Here is a 27,653-nt window from a genome sequence, read left to right as displayed (position 1 = left end):
AAATGTTCCCGGCTATCATTTCTAAGTGCCAGACACTAAGCAACAGGGCATGCAGGTGTTTTGTTTAATCCTCACAGCTGCCTTTAAGAAGTAAGTATTATGTCTCTTAATTACAGGTGAGTGAAGAGAATTTATCCAAAACCAGACAGCTAATAGCGACAGAACCAGGATTCAAGCATAGAACTCGAAAAGCATCCATTCTTTATAGCACCCTATCTGCCTGCAGTGATCATTGTCACTGTTCTCATTAATCCCATCTTTAGAAGAGTGAGATTACATAGTTTAAATATAATGTATTATATATGTAAGGAATTGATGTTTACTTCAGTTAGTAATTTTTCTGTCTTTGGTGTTAAGAAAATAAAATGTTTTTAAAATTCACCTTTAATTGAGCAACTACTTTTCATTCACATGCACTATTTCCCTAATACACACCAGGCACTGTTCTAGGTACATCATCTATTTTGTGTGTGTATGTTAAAACATTTAATAAATACAGTAATCTTCAAAGATAGGTATTCTTTCTTATTTTATAGATGAGAAAACTGAGACTCAAAATGTAAATATCCATACTTGAAAAGTGTGTAGTGGAGCCAGGCTCTGGGTCTGTTTATCGCGGTGTCTTATCTACATCATTCTCCTTCACACAGAAGCAAAAAGATGCCGTTTCAGCTCTCCAGGAGCAAAGCCAGAGACACTGTCACTGTAGGCTGGTAGGTCTGATCATTTACATACACACGTTACAAATCTTATCTCAGTTAATCCCCACAGTAACCGTCTAATGGTGGTAGTGGTGGAATGATGTAGGTGGTATTTTTAGTGTTAGGTTTAGCTCTTTGCCAACATATCTGCCATTCCCATCAGACTGACAAAGGCCATCTAAAGAATCAAACAGAATGTTATGGGAACCCAGAGGAAGATGGGAACACTGGCAGTAGATTCTTAGAGAGTACTTGAAGGGGAGTTTGATCCAGACATTGGGAAAGCTATCATTTAACCTAGGCTTTGAAAAATAAAACTAGCTCCTGTAAAGATCTCTAATGTTAGCACCAGTTGACAGAGGGTGTGTCTAAGAGGAGTAACTTGGTCGCATAGTCAACTTTGCAGAGTGGAGATTTTAATCTGGAGTCAGATGCACTGCTGTTGCACCACGAGGTCACTATAATTTCGTTTGCCTTCACCTAGTACCCTGATCCTTGTGTTAAACAGCATACTAGGAAAGAGTCATTGACCTTTTGACATCTCTTTGTCAGCAAAGCGAAGTCCCTGAATCTGATAGGCTCCGACTCCAGAAACAGAGTGTGTACATTTAAAGGGAAAAGAGAAGTCACCAAAGATGAGGGTCAAGCCGGATCAGCCACTCCTTAAGAGTCAAAGGTCCTGATTCTGCCATTGATCTTCTGTGTCTGTCGCCTTGGACCACACCCTCCTGTTGTTGTTGTCTGGTCACTCAGCCATGCCCAGCTCTCTGCATCCCATGGACTGCAGCATGCTAGGCTGCCCTGTCCTTCACTGTCTCCCGGAGCTTGCTCAAACTCATGTCCACCCTCCTTATCTGTAGAATAACATATAGGCCCGTGTTTCTCGAACATTTGCATGCATCTAAATTACCTGGAGGGCTGCTTAAAATGAAAATTGCTGGATCTGGGACGGAACCTGAAATTTTATATCTGACTAGTTCCCAGGTGATACTGATGCTACTAGGGCAGGGACCAGACTCTGAGACCCACTGGCCTCTTCTCTGAGATCTTGTTTCCTCTCTAATTCTATTTAAAAAGTGATAGCAAAGAAATCACAAGATCTAGACAGTAAGTTTCACCTCCAACTAAGTATGCTACCTTGAGCAAGTCACTTAACATTTCTCTGCTTGTTTCTTCATCTGTAAAGTGGGGCTCACAATTCCCTGTGGCATAGGATGAATGAGTAAACTTTCTCATTTGAAGGAACCCACTTTTGCGAAGAATAGAATGAAAATTGTCAATTGTGCATATTCATATGTTAAATGAAAAGTCTACCTTCATAGTGAAAAACAGTAGAAAATATCTCTTCCCGCTTTTATAAAAAAAGAAAAAGAAGCTTAATTGCAAAAAGAAGTGTATTCACGGAGAATGTACTTAAAACCATAATGACCCGTGAGGGACCTCATCCTGTTTGGCAGGACCCCATCCTGTTTCCCTGACATCTATTTAACAAATTAATTAAAAAAAAGAACATAAATAAAAGAGAGTAATAACTTAGCACTATCTCGGCACCTGAGTCTGTGAGTCCTTTAGGGCCTTGGCACCTAAAGAGAAAAGAAAAACAGACCCTGTTCTCTGAGGCTTTGAAAGTGGCTTTCCTTGAGGCATTAGGGAAACTCTGGGGGCCCTAAGAGCTGAAAGGCTTAGGTGCCTGGGGCATGAGTCTGTTTGATCCAATAAAGAGCCAGAGAAAAAAATGGCTGGTAAGTAATTTTGCTATTTCATTTGGTGCAAAAGAGAAGGCAAAACACCAGAATATTCAATGAGCCAAAGCACAGAGTGTGATACGGATGTGAATGCAGGCTGACCCCTTCTCGAAAACATTTCTGAGCCTGAATAAAGCACTCACTGTGAAGGCTAATGGACAATAGCATGCATTTTAAACCGTGATGACCCTTTTGTTTTTCTGATAGGCGAAGATGAGGATGAATTTGAAAATTTCATGATGCCTCTTACAGTCTCTTTCGAAACAGTATTACAGATACTCAACAACAACTTTAAACAAGAAGATGTAAAGGTGGGTTTTTTTCCAAACATGAGGAAAGGTGATTTTGTTCTTTCTAGGACAAAACCTAGGTGTAAACTCAGAACAAGGGCTGCAGGTCTGTGTGCTCCGTGCCTCATCAGTCCTCATTTCCCAGTTACCTGTGTCTTCGAGGTGTGCTTTTCATAAAAGTACTTTTCTTATACAAATGAACTTTGAGGTTATCAAATGATTTCAGATAGTCAGCTTATGATTAGATGGCATATTTGTCTCCCATGGCAGTATCTTTTAAAAGAACATTTCTCTTGGGTACGCCACTTTAAATGTCCCTATTCCCTCATCCACCCCGCACTGTATGTTTCAACATATTTATATGGAGGAATGCGCAAATGTATACATGCTAAAATACCACTTCTCTAAATATTTTTAAAACAAGAATTTATATAAATCAGGACTTTATTAAATGGCTAGGCATATATGTATAAATAGGAGCTGGTCTTGAAATATTGCGTTCTTAAACTGAACAAAGTGATTAGGATAACTGATAGCTAAATAAGGTTTTTATGTGCCTGTGGGAGCCATATTAGGATTGATTTGACAAGTCAGTTCAGCTGTGGCAACAGTCATAATATCTAAGACAACATTATGTTTTATTAGTAAAATCCTTAAGTGTGTAGCAAGCTGTTTGTGACAACACAGCCCCATATTTTAATATGGGGGATGGGGAACACAAGATCTGCTAAATAGGAGTAACATCTTCTGAAATTCTCATGCATCAGGGCTATATTAAATAGACTGACACTGGTTATTATTCTTAAAAGACTAATGAATATATAGCAATAATGTAGCCACCTTTGCTGGTGATACTTGAATCATGTTTACTGTTACTTGAGATACGGTGAAAATACTGACCATTATTTGCACAGCTCCTCTTCTCTCTATCAAAAAGAAATATTAGCACTAAGAAGCCAAATAGGAGAATGATGGCCTTTGGTGATTATTTAGTGTAGTTCATCTACTAAAAAATAATTAACCAAACACTGTACCTTTTTATTTTGAAGTAGAGTTTTTGAAATGAAGGTTTAACAATATGCAATTGTCATAGAATTTTAAAACTTAAAAAAAGATCTTAGTGATCTTCTGTGTGTTTGTAATGTTGCTGAAATTCTTCCCCAGACTTTCTGTTCAGGTTAGCTTTATTTTTCAGTTGTCTTCCAAATATTTTTAATGACCGAAAACAAATCTTTGCAACTTTAAGGTGGCTATTGCTGCCCTTTATATCAGAAAAGAAGCAGTAAGATTGAAAAAGAGTATCTTTATAAAAATTACATTTGTCTCATTTGAAGATTTCATTCTACTCCAAGCCCGTTTTGATGTAATCCCATCTAGTTTGATAGAAACCATCTTCCTAGAGTCATTTTTAATGGAGTTCCAGTGATATATCCCTAAACCAGCAAGTTCTTAACGACCCTGGAAAGTGACTGCTTGATTACACTTTAACGGTATTTGCAAATAAAATCACAAGTAATTAAGGGGAAATCTCCAGGCTTTTGAGCAAGTTTGATGCATGATAACTGCCTGATTCAGCTTCATCTAGAGTAATGCTGTGTAGGCAACAGCTACTGAGATCAATAGCAACGTAATGATAGTGGCAGAATTAAGTGAGTAACCTGAGAACTGTGCCTCAGAATGCATGCAGCTGCCACGGACCAAGGCCACACAGTGCACTCCGTGCTTCCGTCCTAAATGTTCATCAAAAGACGCCCTGCAGGAAAATGGAGTTAGATGCTCTTTATTGCTGATCGTGTCTCTTGCCACATTTATCAGGGAAATTGGATTAGCAGTTGGCAGCTGCAGGTAGACAAGATTCTGCAGTGATTAAATATGCAGCTTGGCTGCATTTGTTGTGACAGACCTTTAGTAAATTCTACTGTAAGCACCATCTGTCTAATTTGTATAAAGAAAACTTGGTGCTTTAAGCTACCGATAAAGAACTAAATCTGTTGCTTTATCATAAACAAAACTTTTGCACTAAATGCTTTTAAATGTAATTTATTAGGTTAAGGCTATTTTTCTATCATGATGAATAAATAATACATGCAAAAGTGCTTTCAGGTACTTCATTTTGCAAGTACTAAAGATAAAAACAGTTCTGTTTTGTTCTTCAATAAAGTATTTAGTATTCCAATCCACAGGAGGTGATGCTGTTAAAATATCTCTGTGAAAATGCCGCAGGACTGCCAAATTCATTTAATTTGCAACCCTTACCAGGATTTTCTAACTCCCTGTTTATAGATATTTTTCAAATGCAGATTTCAGGATGAGCACAAACATTAAGGACCTACACTGCCAAATTGAAATATGGTTGTGAGAGGAGGAAATGCTGTAAAACTCCTAAATTTATAGCTTTGTTTTCTTACTTAGTCCTAATAAAATTGAAGAGAACATTGAATTTTTGTCTTGGGTTTTTCTTTTCCAAGTAAAGGGGAAAAGGAAGAAACTGCCATGACAAACCCTGGCTCTAAAGCATTAGTTCACAGTAAATGTTTCCCCCTATAATTGTACCCTTAGTAAAATACAGTCCAATACCCTGACGACCCATGCATCATTTTTGATTTGGCCATGACGTCATCGGTTTTAAGGAAAATGAATGAAAACTTCTAGGAGGAAAAGGAGCAGTTAAATAGGAACCTGCTATCTTTAGTCCCTTCGTAAAAACTCCACAATGTTAAATTATTTAAAATCCTAGATTTTCAGCATGCGCACATTAAAAGTTTTCGCACTAAGTGCCAAATGTTGCAAACAGCACTTTAACAGAATGATTTTGCTTTGATCCCTGTAGCAGTTCCTGAATAATTTATCACAGGTTATTGCCTTAATTCTGGAGAGGGATAGAGCAATAAAGGCAGATGAAAACACTCCAGTTGAAACACCTTGGGGCCTGCTCATTCCTCTGACACGGCTCTTTTGTTGGAACTATTTAGAGGTTATTAAGATGTGTCTCCAGAATTAAGAGTATGCTGTAAGGATGAAGACAGCCATCTTAATTCTAAAGACAAAGCACAATGACCCTTCACCTTCTTTTTCTTTGTTGTTATTATATGGTAGAATTATGAGGATAATATTATAGCTGCCCCCAGTAGTGCCACTACAGTAAAGGGTCTGTCAGACTTTCCATTAGAAACCCTGTTTTGGGGGTCAGGGTGGAAGGAGTCGCATTTCAGCTGTTTCCCAGCCCATCCATCTCACACTTGGCACACAGACAACCGTTCACCATGCAGGAGGCTGAAACACCAAGCAGTTTCTCCGTGAACTATCCAAGAAAGGAATCCTGAGGATTAGATACCTCAGACTTGCCCCACTCCTCAGAGCAGCCTCACTTTATAAGGACCTCTCATTTTTCAGACTAGTCAAGTATGACTAGCTATATGAGAAAGGTAACTTTTGAAATAAATCTCTTTCCACTGTTTTAAGTGAGATGGTAAATCGTGCCTCTTCCTCCCCTAAATTTCAGTCAGATCACCCCTCGCTTTCTGAGATTGTCTGGTAGCCTGGTTGAACTAGTTAACAGGTTTCCTTGTCTCGTACCAGACTGGGTATGTTTTGACTATCAAGAAAGTACTTCTTTAGTGTTGTTTGAGCATCTGTATAGATTATTCAGTACCATTGCTGCTTTGAGGTAAAAAATTGAGCATAATAAATCTGTTTCTCACATTGAGCATTTTCCTGCTCAATTCAATCTATTGAAAACATATTACTAATTGTCATATGCTTTCTTTGCTTTGTAGTAACATTTTCTAATATTAAATATTGATATATTTTCATAGATTTGAGCCCTTCTATTAACTTGGCATCTTTTAAGAAAGAAAAATTTGTGATAAAATAAACATTAACCTTTTTGTATAATAAGGATAATCTAAAATATTTTTAGAGCCTTTTACACTAGACACAAACTAAAACTCATTTTTCCTATTGACCAGTTTAGAGTTGAATGTTGAGTACCTGCGTATATGTGAAAACTTAAGATTATTTGAAGAGTAGCCTGTAACCTTTAAGTGTACATAATAAAAATAGAACCCGAAAAGGCCACTTTGATAGAAAGACTGCAAAGAGAATTAGAATAGAGTTGTTCAGAGAAGACTTCTTAGAAGACATATTTTGTTCTGGAAGCTACAAGAAACATGGAAAGCTGAGAAAGAGGAGAAAGGTTCCAGGTGATGAAAATGAGTTCCATAAGAGGCAAAAAAAATTTTTTTTTAAAGTCGCAATCATATGAGAGAACTACAGATAGACTAGCCGATTATAGAAAAATAAGTACTGGTAAGCTTATGAAAGGAAAAGGAATAAGTTATTTAAAGAAGCAGAAACAAACACTCAGGGTTTACAGATTCAGAAATTCAGATTACCATCATTCTGTGAGCTATTATGCAGTATAGAAGCTGAATATTATTATAAAAAAACTTCCAGTTGTATTGAGTCACCTTTTAGGTATGCGGTATGGGAGGGCAGGGAATCAAAAATTACAGATCTTTGTGACAGATAAACTATTTCCAATTTTGAAATTTTTTAGCCATTAAATGATGGTCAGGATTCACTTCCAAATCCTTAATGCTAATTTAAATGCCCTCCTATAGAGATTTTCATTTATTACCAAAGTATGAAGGAAAAGAAAATCTGACTAAAGAAAAAGTTCAGAGACCATTTTCTAGCAGAGTATTTCCACTGAAATCTTAAGAAATCACAGTTGCATATCTCAATTATCACACCCCCTTGTTTTGCAATTATGTTTATTTGTACTCTTTGTTCTGACATTCTAGCATCTGTTCATGGGCTTTCTCTCTTCCCAAACATCATCCTAAGGACAGCTTAATTAAGAGTCCAGAGTAAAATCAAATCTCTTTTATTTAAGAGTCAAATTTTTGTTTTGTTTTCTCTAAAGCTAAATATTTATGGAACACTTATGTATGTATCAGTCTCTTGTTAGGCATTTTTATATATATTTATTCCTGTCTCTACTTCTGTAAGAAAGACATTATTAGCCCCTTTTAGAGATGAGAAAACTGAGACTGATAAATGGCCTTGCTTTAAAGTCTTACAGTTAAGAAGTAAAGCTGGGTTTAAATGCAAGTCTTCTGATACTGAAGAACTCTTTTCCTTGCTTGGGGAATATGAGTGCCATTCTGGGTATGTCACAGTACCAATAGGTCATCTGGCCAGTTTTTTGTTGTCCTAAGTTACTGAGAATATTCCTTAGGGATCTTTAAATGTCAGTGTGCTTTCAGGTTAGACTCCAGATTGCATAGTGGGACTGATTTCTTACAAGCCAATGTGGTTAAGATTTGTTTTTATTAAATAATGTCTAGACCCTGTACATTTCTATTTTGTGGAATTATCGGTCCTCTTTTTTTTCTAATTTGGCATTATTCAGGAAAAAATATGTTAATCTAAATGTTTCTATGCCACTGGAATTATGACTTAGCTCAATTTATAAGAAGCAGAATTGGTCAGCAGATCTGATGGTCTGTTTGCTTAAAAAGTCTATGGCTTTCTATAGAAGAGATCTGAGCGAGACATTTTAGCTAATGAATCAAAATCAGATATGTGGTCATTATTGCCTGATTATTACTCCATCTGCTCTGTGCTAACGTGAAAATCAATTACTGTGTCTCTTTCCCACTGACAGCGTATGTTGATCGGGCTGGCAAGAGATCTTCGAGGGATTGCCTTTGCACTGAACACAAAGACCAGCTACACCATGCTGTTTGACTGGATGTATCCTTATTACACTGTGACAATACCAGCTCTGTGCGCAGAGGGATGCCAGGCCCCTGGCTTTCATGTAATAGTATGGCACAGTAGGGAAGAGGAAACAAAGCTAAACGAACTAATGTGTGATCAGCTAAAAATTACAGCACAGTGGCAGCGCACAGATAACTGAGCACATCACTTGGAGACCCAGCTCCGAGAAGCCACTTTTTTGGTGCCATTAAAATATTGACAACTTAAAAATCACATCCCCAAATGATTGTTTATGTGGGGGTTGGGGGGATTCTTGGGCTAACATCTTTAAATCAAGATCAATGAAGCCTATCATTTGGCATTTTCTAAGGGATTTGGATTTTTACGCTATCTCAAATAGCAGAGCTGATTTCACTTTTTCTCTTTGAGGCCTATTAATTTATCACACTATAGTGTTTCATCATCATGAAAACATTAATGGACAAGGGGGAAATAAATGTTTAGGATTTTTCATTTGATGTAAAATTTGAATTTACCGCTGCCAAAGCTTAGTAAAGACAGCAAACAAATTAAGGAAACAAAATCCCCCCCACAGAAATGCCTCATCATTATGAATAAAAATAGCATGGATTTGGTGTTGGGCAGACCTGGCTTGAATTCCTAGATCTCCATTTGCTGTGTAAACTTTGGCAATTTTTTTCACCTCTCTGAATTTCCTCATCTAAAAAAAAGAGACATCCAGTATCGTGGCTTATTGTAACCATAGAAATAGGCAGTGCACTTTGTGTTAATATAATGTCTAGAACATAATAGGTAATCATAGATGTTACTATGAATATTGTTTTAACAGTATTACGTGAATCCTCTTTGATCTTAACAGAAAGTAATAAGGTAATCATAGATGTTACTGTTAATATTGTTTTAACAGTATTACATGAATCCTGTTTGATCTTAACAGAAAGTGATAGTTTATGCAAGTTATGTAAGTAATGTAATGTTTTTCATGCCTTTTTGTTCAATACAGGAAACCATCAGTGCATAAGAGAAATTCTGTAACCTTAAACAACTTCATTTTTAAGTTACGTTATTTCTCAGTTGCTCTTTTCAAACCCTTTTTATCAAACCTCCCTCATAAATTGCAAAAGAAATTTGTTAAAGATAGTCTTCAACTGATGGCACATTTATGGCAAAAACATAACAGGATCTGGGCACGTTTTAGGGAGATCTCCACATGTTAAAGAAATTGCTTGACATTAATTTGAATACTGACTTACATTTTTACTTCCTGTTAAAACCTACCTCATCAGATTTGTGTGTCCATAGACAGGGTTAGAGATAAGAATTTCCTTCCATTGAGAAATCACATATGTCTTTGTACCAGCATACAAAGCACATGTGCGACTGCAGACTTTAACATGAAAAGTCACACAGCTCTTTTAACGATGAAAAATAAATGAATTACATATGACTCTTTCATTTCTCTAAACACAAATAGAAGCTCACAAAGCAAAAACTCTAATTTATTTCAAAAATTACTAAAACTTCATTTTGACACTTTAAAATGAATGATTATCTTGAAACCAACTACAGTTCTAGGATGTCAGCAATTAATGCTTCATGTTTTTCTTATCAACAATCTTAACCAAGCGTTAAGATAAGAACGTTCCCCTTACCATCAAAGAATAGAAATATCTGTCATAATTGGTACTGCCTAAAATTTATAGAACATATTATAATTTAACTTTTTAATTAAGCCTTTTTCATTTCCTCACTTAGCTCCTTCTTTTGGGTACCTATCAGAAATGAAACTTTTGTCCAGCAGATGGCAGAAAATAGCAAATGGGAAAACCTTGAGACTTGATGTTTTGTTTTGAACTAGAAAACACTGTCTCCTCCTTTTGCCCATAGACATCGATGTTATTAGGGTCAGGGGCAGAGGGCGAAGTGTCAGTTATGCAGGAAGTTATGTTACATTGCCACACGAGGTGGCTTTGTACCGGCCTTGCTTATAATAATTGAATTTCAGTAGCAAATCAGCTTCCTTGGGAAAAGGCCAAAGGCTTTTCATAATTGTATTGACAACAAAATGAATATGATAAATGGTGTTCATTCAGTTGAGGCAAGATTTATAGTTTTCCTTTGGGCAAGGGATGAAGAGCAAATATTTATAATAATAGTAAAATTTGTTTAAAAGTTACATTATTTGATAATTCAAAGAGCTTTATTAAAATATTTTGAAATACTTTAAGCAGTTTCAGGTGATAAAGTACAGATTCTTTCCAAAGTATTCTAGTAATATAAAAATGAGTAAGTATATGATTTTAAAAAAACATAGATATGAAAGTCATTTATTCTTCCTGAAATATTGATATGTCAAACCATCAGTGATGATTCTCACATTACTTGCTGGGGAAAGTTTATTTGCCTTTTATCCACAAAAAAAAATGTATGTTCTTTAATTTTCTGTATAGTCCTTAGCATGCAGAAGAAACATCCTATAAGAGCACATGTCATCTTAAAGTCAAAATGCATTTTATTTATGGTGATTATTTGATAAAATGCTATTTTAGTGGTTAGCTGTTTAATTTAAAAACATTGCTGTAAACACTGACTGCATTAACTGGTCCACAAACTACACTGCTTGTCACTCTGCCCTTCCCAGCCTGGACTGCCCGGGACTACACAGCAACCGTGTTGGTCAGTTGTCCCACTACTGGAGAACTGAAGAAGAATTATTGCTGCTGCTTTGCCCATATAGTGAGAGTGTAACAGCGAAAAGCATCTTACCTTGCAGTGTATTTAGTCACCTTGTTTAAACGTTTCCCAGATCAGACATAGACTTAAGTATCAAAAATCCAGCAGGAAATTGAAAAAAAAAAAACGAAGGAATGTGTATGATGCTATTTCCTCACACTTATCGCTTTAATTGTCATAATTCTGATCTTTGACTACACTGTTTTCAGTCATGCAGTCAGTGCTGTTGATTAGTATGCATAAACATATTATACAAAGATAAGTCAAGACCATGAGATTTGTAAGGGGGGAGAAAAAAACTTTGAAATAGAACAGTATTAGGTTCCAGTCCTGATTTTACCACTTAACAACCTGTGGGGTTTGGGTAAATTACTTAATGTCTCAGAATCACAGTTTTCTCCTCCATAAAACAGGGCTAATAATATTTAATCTCTCAGGTATGTTATAAGAAGTAAGTGAACTATATACATACACACACACACATATATATACATATATGTGTGTGCATATATAGGCTTAGTACAGTGTATGGCACAAAGTAAATATACTCCACCACTATTGTGAGTTCCTTTCCCTAATATGGAGTGAGACAAAGCAATCCGATTTGCTCACCTACCCAGCATATTTCTCTAATTCTGCTAAGGTTCATGAGGGATGTAGATTTTTCTTAGATCCTACCCCCAAAATGAGCTTATGGTTTAATAGAGTAAGTTAGGTAACTACCTAAATGACTGTAATAAAATACAGAAGATGGTAAGTGCCATAAAAAAAGATATAAATAAAGTGATTGCATTTATCTGGGGCATCAGGAAAGGCTCTGTAAAGGTGAAAATATTTCTCTGAGTCTTAGCAAGTAAGTAGGATTATTGGAATTGTGAAGCAAGAGGTTTTCTGTTGGTCTAAGTACAGACTTAGGAAGGAGAGTAGTGGAAAAGATGTTTTGTCAAAGATACCACTTATTTTATGGTTGGACACAGATTGTCTGGGACCCTTGACTATCAGACTAAGGAACTGAAGAACTTACTCCATAGATAGTATAAAGTAATTAATAGTTTTGATTGACTAACAGAATCAGAATTGTATTTCAAGAAGAAAATAGTTAGCAGTGTGTTGGACAAACTGAAATAGGGAAGAAAGTAATCCTGAAAATATGCTATTCAGCAGGATATTTTTTTAGTACATTGTGCTAAGCATGAGAAATTAATAAAATGTTTGCTTTTTATAAGAATGAGTAAAGTGGATTGCTCATTAGAAGCTCATAATCTAGTGGCTGTAATAAATAACTAATAAACCATCAATGTATTGTAACAAAGACGCATGCCAAGCACCATATGAACTTTGAAGAAGAAGAGATTGGTGTTTGGGGCAAGAAGTAGATGCCCCAGGGAGGTAAAAGTTGAGCTAGGTGTTGAAAGATAGACAGGCATCTGCCAGAAGGCTTCCCAGCAGTGCTTGCCTCCGTGCACAAAGGTACAGATGGTTCACCTTCAGGACTACTCGTAACAGTGAGCTCTGAACTGGCAGCCTGTTTCTGTTCTGGAGCCCCATCCCCACACTCCTGTCTCCTAGAAGTTTTAACAAAAGCTCTTCTCTTGCCTTCTAGTATACTAGAATGCTTTCTCTACTGTGAAATCTCAGAGAAAAAGAATGACATTTTTACTAATTTATACTTTCTTGGGGTCTAGCACATAGTAACTATTTAATGGTTGGATGGATGGATGGATGGGTGGGTGGGTGTCGTCAAGAAGCAAACCTCATGCTTTTCAGTTTTTCATGTTTAACATCTTATAAGGTAATAATAAATCATTAATCTTTTTTATTTATCTGGTGTTGACCTTCACAATTCATTGAACAGATCTTTCTAGGTGAAAGCAATTAGATCAGTGCCACTTCTACCAAAGGGCTCCCCACTGTCTTCCTCCTATCTATATATATGTAGTTCTCACAAGGCCACTGGAAAATTAATCTCCTCGAGTGGGTTCTGATTCTCACCCTGTAATCTGAGTCTGAGTCTCACTCTGAAGCCTTTTAACCTCCCTGCTTGGTAGACCTCGACTCCGCCTTCCAGTAATCACTCATTTTCTCTGTGGCAGTCACCTCTGTCAGAAGCATATTAGAATTGGCCCCACTCTCATTCCACACAGAAAAGGGAACATCCTCTCATATCCCCAGGCCTGATCCCATAGTGAGTACAGTGTGCTCTGAAAAATATGATGGCCCTAATGTCTTAAGAATGCTTTGCAAAGGGACTTCTGGTGCTTATGATATTCTTAGGTTCTGAGATTTGGGTCTTTTCAGTCTCCTGATGAGTCTCCAGGTCCTCCCCACTTATGATCACTGAGTTTGTGCTCAGTGCTCTGGGTGGAATATTTTCTCATTTTTACTCCTCCAACACTGCTTCAGAATCTTGGTACCCAAAGCATTCCTCTTATGTGTTTACCACCCATACTGAAGCATGAATTCACAGGAATAAAAGCCCTGTATTACTTATCTCTGGATCCCTGACCCCTAGCACAGTACACAGCACATAACTTTTACCATCTATAAAAAAAAAAAAAAAAAACAGATTTCTAATCCATAGAAAGAATAAAACTAAGTTATCTCACAATAGCCAAAATAGAGTTAATAATCAAGTTTGTTGATTTTTGTATTTTTCATTTTCATCCAACTGAAACCTCACACACACACACACACTTCTTATCTCCCATCTCTGCCTTATTTGTAGTACTTTCTAATGTGTCATATTTGTTTAATTTTCTATCTTATTAGAATATAAATTCCATGAAGGCAGGGATTGTTTTAATGTTTGGTTCGTTGATGTCTCTAGAGAGTCTAACAGTCATAAGACATTTATAGACTAGGCCTTCAATAAATACTTAAGTAAATTGTTTCTATATATTCAAATATAACCATAATATGGTGTATCTAGGGGGTCAAAAGTATTGCTTTTTGCATTTTTAGGGAGCATAACACTCTTAAGGTATTTGAGGGCTTATTTTCATTGAATGTTTTTTGACGTATTTCCTGAAGCTTCAAAGTGAAATGCACAGCTTGAAAGAATGAAATAGGTAGGTCTAATCAAGTACACTGCACCTCATGTTTACCACAACAGATATTTTTTGAAATCCATTTTGTGCCAGGTACCTGCATGCAATAACTGCCTGTGCGCTGCTCTCAGAAAGCATATGATAGCAGAGATGAGGCGCTGTGATAGTACTAGGGTACCAGAGCCATATGCAGGAGACACTCTAGGTGTGAGGGATTAGGGGTGATGTCGTAGAGGCTTCTTGGAATAATTGACATCTCTAATGAAATGAGGGACAGATAGGAATTAGCAGGAATATACTGGGCAAACAGAGGTCTTTGCTCTTTAGAAACTCACTGTCTAATGGAACAGATGGGTAATACAAGCAGTCAACTGTAATCAACAGTTTGTTATAAGAGAGTGGTGGTCAAAGTGCTCGAGTGAACTTAGATGAGGAAGAGATTGATGCCTTTTGACAAAAAAAAAAAAAAGAAAGAAAATTTTACCATCCCAGGGGAAGTAAAACTTGAGCTAGATATTGAGATACAGTTTGGAATGTATTAGGCAGAAAAAACAGCATATGGAGGAATGGAGGCAAGGGAGAGTCTGCTTCAGTGGATTTGCTGAGAATTAAGAATGGCTGAACCATAGATAAGGGCAGGAGCACTAACAGATGAGACCACAGGTAGGCAGGGACCAGATAAGGACCTTGTTTGCCATGCCAAGGAACTTGAAATTTATTCCAAGAGCAGGGAAGAAAATCATGATCTTCCTCACCATGGAGGTCACTACCCACAACACACAGGAAAGGAAAAATATGAAGTGATTCAGTTCAGCACTTTCATCTGAAACAAAGACAAGTATATTAGAAAACATCAGAAAGAGACAGAGTTAGGGATAGGAAAAGAAAAAGTGAATGACGGTAGTAGCATAGGAAGGGTTTTTTCTGCTGAAGTTTTAGGGCTTAATATTCTGTGTGCATTTGGTAAGCAGGAGGCCAGTTGTGGGTAAAGGACCAGTGGAGCTGATTCAGAGTTTTCCGGGATCTGGTGGTCTCAGCCATGAACTTATCAGAGGCATGCAAGGCATGTACTAACTATTGATGAGGATGTTTGAGAATTTCTCCTTTAATGTACATGGGCCTACTTTTAGCAAACTGACCTTGAGTAGATAGATTCATGCTACCCAAGCTTTTCTTTCAATAGTGCATGAACCATGAACTTCCAAATGTTCAAGTTGGATTTAGAAAAGGCAAAGGAACCAGAGATCAAATTGCCAACATCCACTGGATCATTGAAAAAGCAAGAGCGTTCCAGAAAAACATCTGCTTCTGCTTTATTGACTATGCCAACAACAAACTGTGCAAAATTCTTAGAGGTGGGAATATCAGACCACCTGACCTGCCTCCTGAGAAATCTGTATGCAGGTCAAGAAGCAACAGTTAGAACTGGACATGGAACAACAGACTGGTTTCAAATAGGGAAAGGAGTACATCAAGGCTGTATATTGTCACCCTGCTTATTTAACTTATATGCAGAGTACATCATGAGAAATGCTGGGCTGCATGAAGCTCAGTTGAATCAAGATTGCCGGGAGAAATATCAGTAACCTCAGGTATGCAGATGACACCACCCTTACGGCAGAAAGCGAAGAAGGACTAAAAAGCCTCTTGATGAAAGTGAAAGAGGAGAGTGAAAAAGTTGACTTAAAACTCAACATTCAGAAAACTTAAGATCCCTGCATCTGGTCCCATTACTTTTTGGCAAATAGATGGGGAAACAATGGAAACAGCGACAGACTTTATTTTTTGATCTTCAAAATCACTGCAGATGGTGACTGCAGCCATGAAATTAAAAAGACGCTTGCTCCTTGGAAGAAAAGTTATGACCAACCTAGACAGCATATTAAAAAGCAGAGACATTACCAACAAAGGTCCGTCTAGTCAAAGCTATGGTTTTTCCAATAGTCATGTATGGATGTGAGAGTTGGACTATAAAGAAAGCTGAGCACTAAAGAATTGATGCTTTTGAACTGTGGTGTTAGAGAAGACTCTTGAGAGTCCCTTGGAGTGCAAGGAGATCCAACCAGTCTATCTGAAAGGAAATCAGTCCTGAATATTCATTGGAAGGACTGATGCTGAAGATGAACTCCAATACTTTAGCCACCTGATGCAAAGAACTGACTCATTTGAAAAGACCCTGATGCTGGGAAAAATTGAAGGCGGGAGGAGAAGGGGCTGCCAGAGGATGAGATGGTTGGATGGCATCACCACCTCAATGGACATGAGTTTGAGTAGGCTCCAGGAGTTGGTGATGGACAGGGAGGCCTGGCGTGCTATAGTCCATGGTATCGCAAAGAGTTGGACATGACTGGGTGACTGAACTGAACTGAAAGCTTTTCTTCAAGCTATCATCCTGAATGTTCCTTGGGGCTACAGTGAAACTAAACAGCTGATTAAGTCAACAGTTTTTAAAAAGGAAAAAGAATGTGTGTAGATAATTTCTAAGCTGGGAGATAAATATGTGGGGTTTACTATTTACCATGCCCCTCTGGCACAGTGGTTAAGAATCTGCCTGCAATGCAAGAGACCCAGGTTCCATCCCTGGGTTGGGAAGATCCCTAGAAAAGGGAATGACAACCCACTCCAATATTCTTGCCTGGAGAATTCCATGGACAGAGGAGCCTGACTGACTACAGTCCATGGGGTCACAAAAAGCCGTATATGAATGAGCTACTAACACTTTCACCTTCTAATTTTATGTATTTTATTGATAAAAGTTATATAATTAACACCATTTTTTTTCTTCAGTAATTTGATGTGCAAGAAACTCGGATAATGGCAATTCAAATGTTTTTACCTTCATGAACTAAATTTATTTTCCTTTCCTACAATATTAAGTATAATGCTGTAAATATCATATGTTGCTTACATGGTACTTCATAAGTATGGCACACATAGAAGAAATGTGGATTCCTTTTTTTTTTCTTTTTCAGTGGCACCAATTTTCAGGAACAATATTTCTTTTGGCCCTTAAATTCTTTAACAGGCTTCATAACAGGTACCCAGCATATCTCCCTGTTCTTCAGAGGGCTATCGAGCTGTGGTATGGAGAGCCAGCATGCACAACTCCCATCCTAAAACTTATGGCAGAACTGATGCAGAACAGGTAAGAGGTATGACAGGCAAGTGCAAAAGTAACCTACTGTTTGGTAGCACGCTTCAGAAGTCAGACGTCGCTGCCTAGCATGTGTGTATTTAAGGCTTAGCAAGAACCCAGGAACCAAAATTTAAGATGATCAGTGAAGACAATAGAATTAGAGCTACAAGGTTGAAACCTTTGGGGAGAAAGAATTAGGTGTATATGGGGACTCTGGCAACTGGGGGAAAAGTTGGAAGACCACAGCCATCATTATTTAAAAGATTCAAAAGCATGAAATGGAGAGAGGGTGGTTTTAACTGTTTCACTGCTTTCTGTAGAGGAGAAAAGGAGCTGAGAGGTCTGAGTTGAGATGCTTTATTTTGTAGATGAGGCTCCCAGAGCACTTAATGGACATACAGTTTGTCTCAAAAAGCCCTGGGGATTGTCCCTGCTTTGACTTTTAAGGTATCCTTCCTTTGTGCCAAAATGCACGTATGTGGATGATTTATGCACTCACAATTTTTATTTAAATAGCAGCTACAACGCTTCTCAGAAATTGCCTGGTTAACCTTGTGATTTGCACAGAGAAGCAGAGATTCAGGTTCTCTGCATATAAATATTAACAAAGGTGTAGCTAAAAGGGAAACACTGCAATGAGCTAATTGGCTTTACCACTTTAAAATGTGTCGTTATGAATGTGGCTTAGCACCAAATTACCTGTCGCGTGCAAGCCTGTTTCATCAGTTCCTCTCTGTAAACTGCATGTAGGAAGGGAGATACCCAGACAGGGAAGCAGTATGGATTGCATCTCTAATTTAATCTCTGGTGCTGAGTGTTTCACCACAATAATTTAAAAATTTTAAAACCAGAGGTGGAAAAAGACCTGGCAAATAAATAAATGTGAGTATTATTCTTTTGAAAGCTGTTAGGTTTTTTAAAAACTGTTCTCTAGGTGCCTTAAAGACTAAAGGAAGGGTGGCTATATATTTTATATTAGAAATTTAGTTTTTATTAAATTACTTTTTCAGCAAGATAATTAATAGTACATTACTGATAAAACATTTAATATAAAGGAAAAAAATAACTATATTGTATATCTGCCATAGATGGATAATTCATATCTAGCACAATTGTTCTCAGAACTACCTGGCAAAAATTTATCATATCAGAAGATGTTATCTTGTTTTTATTTCCCTGAAACCTGATGTGAATTATGTGCATACATTTCTTTAATTGGAACTGTATGTGAACCATCAAATGTTTCTAATAGCACTTCTAATAAGTTATAACTGCACTTAATACTAAAGCATTTTGAAAACACAGAGAGAACCAGCAATGTATTCTATTCCTTAGCAAAATATCTTTGCTTCCTGGTGTTTCTTTGCTATGATGTGTTTCATATTTTTACTGATCCTTTTAGAAATATACAGTTATTTGTTGAAAGCAGAGCAGCAAGGCAGATTAGAGCCAACTAAAGTCAAAGTGATGTTTAAAAAGCAAATATGATGCCAGGATGGCATATCAGTCCTTTGCCCTTTTCAGACTGTCCCCCAACCTGTCAGGAACTAAGGAAGTAAAATTGTTCTCATTTAGAACTTCTGGGATTTGTTTCTCTTTACTTGAGCTATGTGCAGTGGAAACTCTAGCCCGTATGTAATTTAATGTGTTTGAAATATGCTTGAAGTATCAGATGACCCATTATGCATATGAGCAGTATTAAAGGTACTTAGATTTCCTGTTATTTTATCATTTGTTTTAAAGATGTGTATTAGGCACTACAGGAGACCTCATATGTAAATCTCTGTACAAGTATCTATATAAACTTACAGACTTGGGACTTTTTTTTATTATTACCTATCAATCAGACATTTGCATGAAAGGAAAGGGGGCTAAGAGGTCTGTAATGTAGGATGTCAGGATATCGTTTTGACAGGTAAAAGGTGAATTATTTGAATGAGCAAATAAATGAAAATAATTGTATTATCCTAGTATCTTTAGTAAAAAATTAGCACATACATTTTGTCAATACTTGTTTAATGGAATGATACTTTTAAAAAGGATAATTGTACTGTTGCAACTTCTAATAAATGAGAATTCTGAGTATTTTAATCCTACATTTTGTTTCTTTATCTGTACATATATCTGTACATATAGTCTAAATTTTTGCTGTATTTCTCAGATCCCAGCGTTTGAATTTTGATGTATCATCTCCTAATGGAATTCTTCTCTTCAGAGAAGCTAGTAAAATGATTTGCACTTACGGTGAGTATCCTTTCCCATATTTGTCTCTGCAATATAAGTTTTATTCTCTTTGGAGGAAAGAAAGATGTTAGTTATTTTGTTCTTTTGAAACTTCATATCTGTATGAATTTGTGAAGTAGATAACAGGGATGCAAAAAGCCGGGTAGCTATCATATTGACATCAGGAAAAATAAGCAGTGTGCCTTTGACTACAGATCTTGCCTGACAAACCTGATGAATTTCTTTTAGCTAAAACTTTAGTGTCAGCAGACAAAGGGAATACACGATAGATACAATATTGAAATAGAATATTGGAAAGTTACAGCATATTGAAAATTGCTAAAATTTACATTAGGGAGTTTCATATATTAGGTCAAAGAAGGCTTAACCCAGTGTGTCACTGACACTGAATTTGGGGGAAATATCCTGGTAAAGAGCAGTAAATATTTTATTATAGGGAATTTGAAGGCACTATACCCTTAGAATCAGCATTCTACAGTAATGATTGTCCTATTCAATTGTAGTGGAAACAAAAATTGGTAATTTTTTTTCTGCTTGCCAACTCTGACAGCTTCACCAGTGGAATTCTCAACTCTCTTGAGTCCTTTATGTAGCCAGGGAATGACACAATAGATAAGAATCATCAGTTAGTGTTCCACACACTGGCTGAAGACTGACTACAGGCTGGACTCCTTGCAGTATTCTTCTACTTGAGAGATGTTTCCCTGGGTCCTCCTTTTCTTGGTCTTCTTCTTTTTTGCTTGTCTGTTCTTCCTTTCCCAGATCAACAGCCAACTCTTATGTTTGGCTTCAGAAGTTGCCTGTGATTCTCATACTTCTTTTTGAATACCTAGAAACAGATTCTACAGAATTTTGTAAAGCTTCTGTTGTGTTTTCAGAGTATATCTAATTCCTTTTAGTGTCTTATCATACAAAGACATGCACCTGGGCCTTTTTCCAAAAGCTTGATATCTTAGAAAAAACAGTTTGGGGAGGTTAAAAGATCTGAGTACCAGTTCTAGTACCAACATGTATCAATTCCTTGACCTTCAGCTAAGACACTCCTTGTCCTAGTTTTCTCATACATAAAATCAGAAATGCTGAATACCTACTGACCTCTCTGTCCAGTTAGGATTGTTACGTTTGTCAGTCATGCTCGACTCTTTGTGACCCTATGGACTGTAGCTTGCTAGGCTCCTCTGTCCATTGAATTCTCCAGGCAAGAATACTGGAATGGGTTGCCCATTCCCTTCTCCAGCGTATCTTCCAATTCCAGGGATCAAATGCTGGTCTCCTGTGTTGCAGGTGGATTCTTTACTGTCTGCTCCACCAGGACAGTCTACAAGGTGCTTATGAGGATTCAGTTACATGGTGCATGGAAAGGCGTTGATAAGTTAACTACTGTGTTTACTGTTATGAAGAAACTGAAGCTCATAGAGGTTAAAGATTTGCCAAATAATACATAGCTAGCAAATAATAAAATGGGAATTTCATTCAAAGTCTGTGTAACTTCAGACAGTAGTCTTTCCATATTCCTTTCTGCCACTTGGGAGTTGCCACATGAAGATTGTACCTGGGGTATTTTTGATGAAGCACTGTTCTTTAAAGTATGGTGATTTTTATCCTAAAACTTAAAGGAAATGAAGGTTCAATAGAAAAATAACCTTCAACTTTGTTACCAGTGACTTTGACCCCAGCACTTTATACCCAGAGTAACAGAAAAATCTTTCTCAGCTTTCACTGATTCCACATCAGCCAAGCTGATTTTGTCTGTCTTTATCTTGCGTAACGTTTTATTACTCATGCTTTTACCTCTGGAGATTCTGATACACTCACTGAAGGGAGACCCTGTGGTTGCCATCCAGGAGTCTGGAAGGACACAGAAGAGCCAGCATTACTTATTTTCTGGGTGAGCCAAGGTGAAGGAGGGGAAAACCTATGGAGGAAAGAGACCAGAACATTCTGGGATCCCTTGTTCCCGTCCTCACTGGGTTTCTTCTCTGCTCACCTGTCATGGGCAGTGTTTGTGCCATCGATGGTTGAGGCAGTGCAAGGAAGGACTTATTTCCAAATGCACCTGATTTGTTACATATTTTGTGGAATACCTCCACCTCGCTGCTCAATGAGACTGGCAGAAAAAGAAAACTTGGGATATGCTGTTTTATTTATCTGCATTCTGTCATGATATGCTTTGATGTAAGTTTTTAATTTTGCTGCAGCTCTCAGCCACTCTTGCAGTTACAGCTCAGGGTCAGCAATGAGGTTAGCCACAGTAGCACAGAACAATTTCCTGTTTGTGCAGCCCAGGTAACATTTGGATGAGGATTAGATTTTACCGCGTTTTCTACTAGCCCAAGCCTATTATTTCTAATGAGTTTTAAATTGCTTCAAGAACATGTATTTCAAAATTTAGTGCTGTGATCCATTCAGCCTGAGCAACTTAATAAAAGAAATTTCTTTCTTAAATTTTTGGTTAAAATGTTACATGCAGTGTAATAAATGTTATTACTTTGGAAACCTACTTCTCAGTTTTAAGAACTGGATGTTTTTTATGCTCAATTTCCATTTGTCTGATCTTTTCTTCCCTTTGCCTCTGGGTAATGGTATCTTTAGTGACATCTGTTGGTTGAAGAGTGCACAGAAGGGGAAAATAGTGATTGTCTTTATAAGACTGGCAAGAATAGAACTGCTTTTACTCCTTCCTTAGGTGCCTGATTTAAGAAAGCTCAATGTGTAAAAAATCTAAACTTAAAAAATGGATAGAACAGCTATAATTATTCACTGTACCTAAGAATTTACATCAGGGTTCTTTGAGCAATAATATGTTGCAGGTACACTTAAGGTATGACTTAATACTATGCTTAAATTGAATTTGTAAAGTGATATACAAGCCACTGTTATTTACTGTGACCTAGAAAACAGACCAGTGGTTTTCCAACTGGGTTTTTCAGAGCCCTAGAGATCTGTGATAATACCACAGAGACCCTGCAGAGATGGAGGGGGAGAGGACCCTACTGCCACTTCAACCAGAACTACAGCTATTTATTGTTACACTAGATTTATTTGCAATAGGGGTCACCTGCTTAAAGACACTTTTTGATAAAAAGAGCTTGAAAATTACTGGTATGTACTACTAGAAGGATTATGACTTATATTTATGTTTAAATGATTATAAAAATTTAGCTGAAGGATGTATTGGCCTTGAAATAATTAGAGACTTGATAAAATGCTACCAGGAAATAACAGTTCTGAGAAACAGATCATTCAGGAACCATGGATATAACCTTACATTCTCTCAGAAGCATGGTCAGGGACGTAGAACAACAGAGTAGTAGAGTAATAAGCTCACCAAAGTTCTCTGAAGGGGTTGGAATGATCAGCACCCTGAGGGTGCCAGGCCTTGAGGAATACACTTCACAGTGAATCCACGTGTGTTGGACTTGGCCACTTCTGCACACAAGCAAAAAATGTTAAGCAAATTGTTAAATAAGTAAGGGTGCTCTCCAAACAAGTACTTAGAGTTCAGTAGATTCTTTCATCCATGCTGCTAATGTTTATCAAGCGTTTACTATATGTTTGATATTGTGAGAATTAGAGAGGAAGAGAAATACACAAAAAAGAATCTTACTGATTCTTCTCTGCGTTGAGTCCAACAGTGGATTCAGTCAAGTCCATAAAGGATTATAACGCACTGTGCTCACTTTCGTGCTTAAGAAACATGCAGAGTGCTACGGGAGCCCAGAAGTTTCTGACTGAAGCTGAGGGGCCAGACAAGGAAATAAGTACAGGGCCCAGAAGTTTGAGGAGGACATTTCAAGCAGGTGATAGCTTCTATAAAGTCATATAAGTATAAAATATTAAAATAGTCTGTTACTAAAGTGAAGGATCTCAGAACTGCTGTAGAAGTAGAAGTGAGAATCCCTGATTTCCTCATCACTCAAAACCTTTAACCGCTCAGTGTGCGCTCTTTCACACTTTCTGTGTGCACATATGCATGTGTTATTCCAGAAGTGCTGTCACAGTGTACTTGTTAATCTGTAATTTGCTTTTTTATACTTATATCATGGCCATTACGTCATACTAACATATATATAAATCTACCATATCTCTTTTTTCCTTAGATTTTTCATTATTTTTTCTGCCTTGTCTTTTAAAATAGCTGCAAAGTATTCCATTTTATGGTCATACTATAATTTATTTAACTACTCACCTTTTGGTAAATGTAATTTTTATAAACATGCAATCTTTCACTGTCATGCATTGTCTCAGCAAGCGACTGTGTACCTTCAGCTTCATGAGCATCCACTTATTCAGTAAGTATATATATTGAGAGTAGTGAGTATGGTTCCAGACTCTTGATATATCAGTGAGTACAACTGAAAAAAATATTATTTAATATGTCAGAAAGTAGTAAGTGCTGTGGAAAAGAAGAAGAAGAAGAAAGAAAGCAAAGAAAGTATTAGAAGTACCAGGGATTGGGAAACATAATGCAGTATTAAGTACAGTGATCAAAATAGGCATCGTTTGAAAAAATGACATTTGAGCCAAGACTTGCAGTCAATGAGGGGGTTAATTATGCAGCTATCTCAGGGAAGAGTGTTCTAGGCTGAAGGAACACCAAGTTTTAGGGTCCTGAGGCAGAAGTGTATCTGGCATGTCTGAATAACAGCAAGGATATCGGTAGCTGGAACAGAGTGAACAAGAGAGAGTAATAACATAAGCAGTGTCATGTAATCTCATATCCTGTAGACATTATCAGGACTTTAAAGCCAAGTGAAAGAGAAGGACTTTAGAATGTTTTGAGCAAGGGGCTGACATGATTTTATATTAGCTTTGACCATGGTGATAACAGTGGGAGTAGTGAAAAGTGGTTGAATTCTGTATATATCTGAAAGTAAAACTAAATTTCCTGATGAATTGGATATATGTATCAAGGGATTTTGTCATAAACAGCTGGAAAGAGGAAGTTACCATTAACTGAGAGGGTAAAGGCTGAAACTGGGTATGAGGGGGAAATCAAAAGTTCCCTTTTGGTTTTGTTGAGCTTGAAGTGTTGATTGTAGACATTCAGGTGGAAGTGTTGAATACAGAGTCGGATATACAAGTCTGAGGATCAGAAGAGGTCTGGTCTAGAAAAACAAATATGGAAGTCATTAACTCTTATGTGCTATTTAAAGCTACAAAACAAGAGAGGGTCGCCAGGATGTGGGGTGTGGATTTAAATATAAAAGATTTAGGTTTACTTTTAGGGGAAAACTGAAAACACAGTTCTTTTGAAGAAGATCACCATTCTTTTAAGGAGTTTCGTTACAAGGGGAAGTAATATCAAGCAGGGAAGTAGGGCCAGGAGAAGGTTTTGTTTCAAAAAAAAAAAGATTGCAGGGGAGAGAAAGGGGAAATCGCTGTGCTTCGTTCTTAAGCACAGAAAAGGAGATGGGAGCTGGTTCAGCACGTTGAGAGGCTGGCTTTTACAGAGCCTGTGTATAAGTGCAAATGCTAGGAGATGGTGAGATATGGCAGTGAACATTTGTTTTGGAATGTATTCCCAAAAGTGGATTTACACAGTTTTAATAAATTTAACCAAATTGCCCTCAAGAATGGTTATACTAATTCACATTCCCAACAATTTTCTTAATTCACCACGTGCTTATCAATGCTGCATTGTTTTAATCTTTTTCAACCTGAATGGGAAATATTATATTCCTTTCCATATCCACAGCTTCATTTCTGTCTCAAACCACTTACATCCAGGGGGTTCGGCTGGTTTGCAGAGACAGAGTGGGTTGAGCGACCTAAAATAATGTCAGCAAGTTTGCAGTTCTCCTCCCATAACTGTTCTGATGGTAAATGAAGACATTCAACCTATAGAGCTGTCAGCTAAATATCAAATTCGCTTTAAAATTTTAGAGATTAAAAGGGAAAAATAAAAGGTAAATCAGTGTAATAGATTGCTTTATAAACCAGGAAGGAACATTGTTCATACTGTTAGTGCTTCCTGGTACAAGATAGAACTACCGTTTATCTTAGCCCTTGTGCCTTTTTTAAAAACTATTGTTGGGACTTTCCTAGTAGTCTGGTGGTTAAGAATCTACCTCCCAACACAGGGGATGCAGACTTGATCTCTGATTGGAGAACTAAGATTCCACGTGTCACAGGGCAACTAAGCCCATATGCCACAACTACTGAACCCACAACCACAACTAGAGAGCCCACGAGCCCTCACTAGAGAGAAGCCTAATGACACGGTGAAGAGATGCTGTGCGTGTCCCACAGCTAAGAACTGATGCAGTCAAGTGAATAAATAATGTTTTAAGATGTGTTCTTCTGAGGGCACAGGGAAATGGTAGATTGTGGGCCAAAGACCCACAATGTGATACCCTACAGCCAGTTCTCTTTTGAAGGAATAGAGGGAAAGTGGTCAGATATATAGCATTGTCCTTACTTTGAATTATGTATCAGAAGAAAGTGACATTATTCTTCACCAGACACACTCAGCTTTACCTCCTCTTTTTCAGGCCGTAGCTCCCATGTCTGAACTTACAGGCTAGTAGACTGGAGAGAGAAAAGAACACTTAATACTGTGTATGGTTATAGTTTACGTGAGCACTCTGCCAGTTACTGGGGTAAGCATTTTACATATGCTGTCTCCTTTACTCCACATAAGAGCCTTGTGAGTTATAAGTACTGTTACTGTAACTGGTCCCAGTTATGACAGATGTAGTCAGTGGGAAACAGCTAGAGATTTCCCTTTTGGTTCTAAACTTTGGAAGTCTCTAATTTCATTACAGAAAGTGTATCATTTCTTTTTTACAAGTGGCAACTGTTAGTGGCTTCAGCGGCTGCCTTCATCACCTAGCAGTCCATCAGTGTAATAAAGATGGAAGGAAGGAAATGGGACTTCACAGGGGTGGGGTGGAAATAGGGAAGGCAAAGAGGCTTGTCATACCTATAGAGGAACACTGAAACAAAATCTCAACTTGATCACTTTTGTTTAGAGCAATGTGAGTCTAACTGCTAGATTTTAAGCTTTTTGAGGGCAGGGACTCCAATTTCAGTAAGGATTGTTGAATAACATAAATTGAATAACGCTGATAGGAGTGGATAAATGACATGCCTTCTCTTCCATAGTCGTTTATAGCCACCATGGAATGTGAAACCACTGGAGTACGATGAAATACAGTTTCCTCTTTCAAAAGTATACTCATTCTACTTTTTCAAGGTCATAGTGGTATGCTAATTACTGTTTTAATTAACACAGGTGTGTCTGAAACAGTCCAGAAGACATGTACACCAGATCATAACTTTAATACGAGATGAAAGTTGTGATTCTAAATAATTAATCCTTCTTGATGATAGGTTATCCAGTCTTCTAGAATCAAAAATTTTCTCCCAACACAGTCTGCCTATTCCATCTTGTGCTGAAGAATATAGGATCTTTACTTTCTCCATGAGGACCTCAGCATAGGAAGTCCCCAGAAGATGACCTACTTTTCTTTGTTTGACCCTAGCCTCCTTAACTCAAAATGTGTAAACCGCCACCACTACCACCAAATTATCCAGCTTTTCCCATCACATGCAAGCAGTGCTTTTCTTCCCTGGGAAAGGGGAAGGGACAGGGAATGTGTGTCTTGATGTAGATTGAATTGGAGGCGAAGGTCGTAAAGCACTGGCTGAGAACTGCCCTCTGCTGCAGTTCCCTGCTGTTTCAGGCCTTCATGCCTGTGCACATAAGCTCTGGGATATTCTTCTCTCCCTTCAAGTCCATCCGAGAAGTTGTGACTGATCATTGAGAAGCAACCTGTTCTGTGAAGCCTTTCCCACACTGCTCTCCTGCCCAAGCAAAGTCAGTCTCTTCTATTCCCATAAAATATTGACATAGGTCTCTGATAGTGTTTGTCACATTGTATGGAATTATTTGTTTATGAATCTACTCTCCCACCACTAGCTATTAAGTAAATACTATCATATTGAGTTGAAACTTACCATATCTTTCTAAGAGAAGTTAGGATGAGATCATGAGAGAGGGTATG

General features: G+C 37.5%; 1 protein-coding gene across 3 annotated transcripts in view; it reads left to right on the top strand.

The window, feature by feature from the left end:
- The window catches only part of RANBP17 (RAN binding protein 17), a 341,319-nt gene that overhangs the window by 259,639 nt on the left and 54,027 nt on the right, over nucleotides 1–27,653 (top strand). For all 3 annotated transcript variants that reach the window (XM_070476842.1, XM_070476843.1, XM_070476844.1), the window contains 4 exons: nucleotides 2,654–2,757; nucleotides 8,408–8,496; nucleotides 17,302–17,409; nucleotides 19,562–19,644. In XM_070476842.1, the coding sequence (XP_070332943.1) occupies nucleotides 2,654–2,757; nucleotides 8,408–8,496; nucleotides 17,302–17,409; nucleotides 19,562–19,644 (384 nt within the window). The remainder of the gene's footprint in view (nucleotides 1–2,653; nucleotides 2,758–8,407; nucleotides 8,497–17,301; nucleotides 17,410–19,561; nucleotides 19,645–27,653) is intronic.

Source organism: Odocoileus virginianus, chromosome 14 (assembly GCF_023699985.2).
Source record: "Odocoileus virginianus isolate 20LAN1187 ecotype Illinois chromosome 14, Ovbor_1.2, whole genome shotgun sequence".
NCBI lineage: Eukaryota > Metazoa > Chordata > Mammalia > Artiodactyla > Cervidae > Odocoileus > Odocoileus virginianus.
The sequence above is the reverse complement of the archived record's forward strand: the minus strand, read 5'-3'. Positions and strand labels throughout refer to the sequence as shown.